The following is a 4,664-nucleotide window of genomic DNA, read 5'->3' on the forward strand; positions in this document are numbered from 1 at the left end:
TATTTTCTTTTATTTGTTTATTTTTCTAATTATTTATTTTTTTGTACTATTTATGGACTTAGTCCCCATTTTGGATAATTATGTATTTATCAATATATGCAGTCATGATACCTACCAACCGCACTGTGTAGTACATTCTCACTCGCATCAATCATATACTCACATCGATATTCACTAACACGTAATCAGGATGGCATCGACATAGTGCACCTCAACTACCAAACGAATGTGAAGGAGATTGGAACACTGTTCACCATACAGGTGCATTCTACTTGGAAAAGCTTGCACAAACACACCGTGCTATGAACCGACAATCTAATTTTTTTGTTGTGTGTAGGTACCAGTGTCGGGTAAAACGTACATATGGGTAAATGTATTTATGGCCTACCCATGAGCATAGCACAATTGGCAAAAGCAGAAACCATACATTGTATAATTTTAATGATTGCGTGGATTGCTTGTACATGGACACTACTGTTTATGAACCCTCACACCACCGTTGAGACTATTTTCGAACGTGGTTTAGAGTGTGTTTTCCTTGAGAATTGACATTGAATAGTGTTTAAAAGGGACTTACGAGGTCTTGAATAGATCTGAAAAGAGAATTGATATATTTGAACTGTCTCGATGCAATCGAAAGCTGGGCTTCTAACGTCACACGAACGCGTGCCTCATTGGTTTTCTACGCTTCTACAGTGGTAAGACACCCGGTAGACTTGGCGTACATAACTACTAACGTAATATCTGTTGTAGATTTCCGTGTTGGGTATTTATGGCAAGTTTTATGTGCACACACACAAACACACATGAGATCAAAGTAAATGTATATGAAACATATAGGGAACATCTTCACCTAGACCTCGCATTCTACATGAGGTGCACAACCCCAACGACGACAAATGATGATGCAGGAGTGACATTGTGTATTGAACATTTTTGAGGTTTGGAATCCATTTCGAGAGTGATAAGGTGGTGTCACATGATTGAGTACCTTTGTGTGTGTTATACATGTTATATATGTAACTGCTTAGCTGTATCGGTACCATATATTGAGTACCCTTGTATACACTATATGTTAAATATGTAACTAAATAACTGTATTGGTAGCATATGATTGTCGACCGTGGAGTATATTACATATGTTCTGTATCTAACTGAGTACCTTTGTATACGTTAGATAGTTTTGATATGTATCTGTATAGCTGTAGTGGTAGCATATGATGATGCATACTTCGGGAGCCGTATATAAAGCTGCTCATTAAAACTACCTACCTATAGACACCATACGTTTTTCACAAGATTGTGTGCTGAATATATATATGACCCAACTGTATTCTGCTGTGTATTTCAACGGATACTTTGGGTTTTCTAATATCGACATGATTTTTATACAGAAACAAGCAACGGGTAGGCGAGAGTTGCATACTTCGCAAATTTACGCACAGGAGGATTCTATTGATACATATACTAGACAGCAACGAATCTTCTCATATACATGCCTATCCACAAGCAATGTATTGTCAACATAACGACCAAATCATAGAGAATACACAATCGTCTATACTTGCGGTACCACAAGCCTATGCACCACACAGGTGGGCAAGAGATGTAATTGCAAATTCAAACATAGGGAAACATTTCGCCTAGGCTATATACGAACTTATAGTCATGCACACATCATACCATAGCCATGCATACCTACTACCATAGCCAATGCATGCCTATAATACCATAAACCTATGCACCATAAACCTATACACCATACAGGTGGGCGAAAGACATAGTCGCACGCTCAATCAGAGGGGCCTGTACAGATACATGGACTGGACGCTGACAGATCTTCTGTCCGTTTTGGCAAAGATCAAATCCGCTGCGTTCATGAAAGACCCGAATTTAAGGACAATGATCCGAAATGCAGAAGCCTTGCTCAGCTCACTACCCGGCGTAAACTGCCGAGAGGCGGTATGTATTTGGGGGAGTATATGTAGATTTGGATCAGATTCCGCAATCCAATGTGTGCATAGGTGTGTTGTTTAGCCTTGCACCTGTAGATATGCTGTAATAGTTAATGCTGGTTTGAACTCGAGTTTATCAAAGCGGCGAGGCATCGCTCAGCTCATTCGTTGGTGTTTTTCTGCCAACAGCTGTAGGCTGTGATGCGTTTCGTGTATACCCTGTGCATCCCAATCTACCACGAGTTCACAAAGAACTTTTTGATCAAATACATGCTAATAACTAGATATATATTTACATGCTAATAACTATATATATTAAATTTTTATTTTTGCTTGTTGGCTCACGATGTTAAGGATATTTGCCGTTCACCCAGTGACAATGACAATGACAATAGCATTTTGATTTTTGTTCATTCATCTTGCGCCATCCACTAATACTATCAGGATATCCCGGACATTGACTCGAAGCACACGAACCGATTGAACGCTATACTCTCGTTGCTGGAGGTAAGATCGTTGTATTGTTTGTCTAAGCGAATGCGGTTACTGAACTTTCACTTACAGTTACTGGAGATATGATGTAGTTATATTGTATGTCTATCCAGGTGCGGTTTTAAACTTCTTACATATTACATGTATCATACAAGCTGCACCTTATTCCGATCCATGCATATTTTTACGCTCACTTATGCTGCAGGTATTTGTCCTTATTGCTCACCTATCACAGCCTTATTTCAAACCTACTCATAGTTTTACGCTCACTTTTGCTGCAGAAATTTGTCCTGAGCTACTGCCAAACTTTAGGCAACAATGCCAATATACGTGGTGAACTGATCCGATCTCTAGGGTCCATCAGGGTATGTCACGAATACTGTTCCCGATTTTGCAAAGGTGTATGCATTGTATAACCCTGTGGTTGCGATTATGTTTTTAAATACTTGGTTCGTTTTGCAAGTGCAGTTTTTTCTTTCAATGCGCAGTACGACTATCCGCATTGAATTTTTCTAGATGTTCCAATTTCGTTTGCTATCTTAGTTTTTTGGATAGACTGCATAATTGGATATACCTTGAGTATGGTTAAAACGTGTGCAATTCCACAATACCAATATGAACAGGAAATTGACGTGTCTAGATTCTATTCTAAAGAATGCCCAAGTCAAATTATATTTCCAAATTCAAAAAAGGCCACCTAGTTTCAGCTTTGTATCTTTTTTTAATGGTTGTGTAAAGTGAGGTGTCCGTGTCGTGCATAGAAAAACAGCTATGTCCCAAACCTAAAATCCGAAAGCCCTTAACACAATTTCGGTTGTTGGCCATATACGCAACGAGATAGTCCAATTTCCAGGGTTCAGTAGGGCTATGTCATAGAGTTGATCCACGCACTAATATAACAATCTGACTCAAATTCTACAGCTACGGGAGTGATATCTGATATATTTTCTGAGGTTCTGTGATCTTCATTAATTCTTCAGTCTTGCGACCAATTTTTTTTATTGTAGGCCCTGGCACAGCTGTTGAAGGCGCATATCAGTAACGACGGCTCCATATCCCGAATTCAAGAACTCATATTATTAGGACTGCTAGGTATGTTTTTTAGATCAGACCGATTTGTTTTGCAACACGCATGTCGAAACCCCAACACACGCTTTCACTGCTTAGAGCATTACAAAACGTAATATAACTACCCCACTACTCCTTGTGCAACAACTTGTCCAATGAAAATCGTTCCAAAATTAGAGGAACAACCCGTAGTAGAAAGAGGATTTATATAAAATTGAACTTGTGCTACAAATTGGCCAATCAATATCCTTCCAGTTTTAGAGGAACATATCCTAGTAGAATAGGATTACATTTAAATAACAAATAGCCGTATCGGTAAAAGTCCTAGCCCGGATTTCAACGACAATACTCGACAGGTCCATTTTCTCAACAATCCTCTTAGTGTGTGCTCCCTTGCTTCTCTATCCGTCAGGCATACATAACAATTAGTGGCCTATAAGTAATGAATAAATCTTCTGAGTGTTTATATATATTCCTATTGCTATATTTTTACTATTCACTTATAGTGACAACTGCTTCTGTTTCTCGACAATTCTTGCCCTTTATTCTTAAAAACATCTGCATTTGCCACTTGACATGCCCGCAGATTGTGCGCTTAATGTGCTCTCGGCGGTGAATTGCAAATCAGGCTGCGACAGAACGGTGAGTCTATGTTACACGGGCGAGTTTTTCAAATTAAGATTTTTGTCCCTATTCTTCTACCAAAACATGTTAAATTGCATGCATGTTATGTGCTGTGCATATAAGTGCCGTTCGTGAGGATTTTATGTTTATGTATTGGGAAGAATTTACTTCCACTACTCAATAGTCTGAAATTGTCATGGAGATGAGAGGTAGTGATTTAATTTCTAGAGTACGTCAATAAATGTGTATTATAAATCTAAATGAGTATATTATCTATTATGTTTATTCCCTGGTAGTCGCGCATGTAGCGATGCATGTTTGATTTCATATCATTTGAGTTTTTACAGCTTGTGTATACTGCTATTTATATGCGATTTACTCTCGATGGCTACCCATGATACGAAGCAGGAACAACTCATTCTTTTATGAGGGTGATCACAAACGTAATGCGTATGCATCTATATATATGTGTGTGTGTGTGTGTGTGTGTGTGTGTGTGTGTACAATTCTACGTATATACATATA

At 38.6% G+C, this 4,664-nt stretch overlaps 1 protein-coding gene across 1 annotated transcript in view; it reads left to right on the top strand.

Moving 5' to 3' along the window:
- Positions 1-4,664, top strand: part of SARC_07735 (hypothetical protein) — a gene marked incomplete at its 5' end in the record, with an annotated part of 8,546 nt that overhangs the window by 2,883 nt on the left and 999 nt on the right. The window contains 5 exons of the mRNA XM_014298308.1: positions 190-261; positions 1,768-1,962; positions 2,400-2,462; positions 2,729-2,812; positions 3,455-3,539. Coding sequence (XP_014153783.1) covers positions 190-261; positions 1,768-1,962; positions 2,400-2,462; positions 2,729-2,812; positions 3,455-3,539 — 499 coding nt within the window. The remainder of the gene's footprint in view (positions 1-189; positions 262-1,767; positions 1,963-2,399; positions 2,463-2,728; positions 2,813-3,454; positions 3,540-4,664) is intronic.

This window comes from Sphaeroforma arctica (genome assembly GCF_001186125.1).
Source record: "Sphaeroforma arctica JP610 unplaced genomic scaffold supercont1.633, whole genome shotgun sequence".
NCBI lineage: Eukaryota > Ichthyosporea > Ichthyophonida > Sphaeroforma > Sphaeroforma arctica.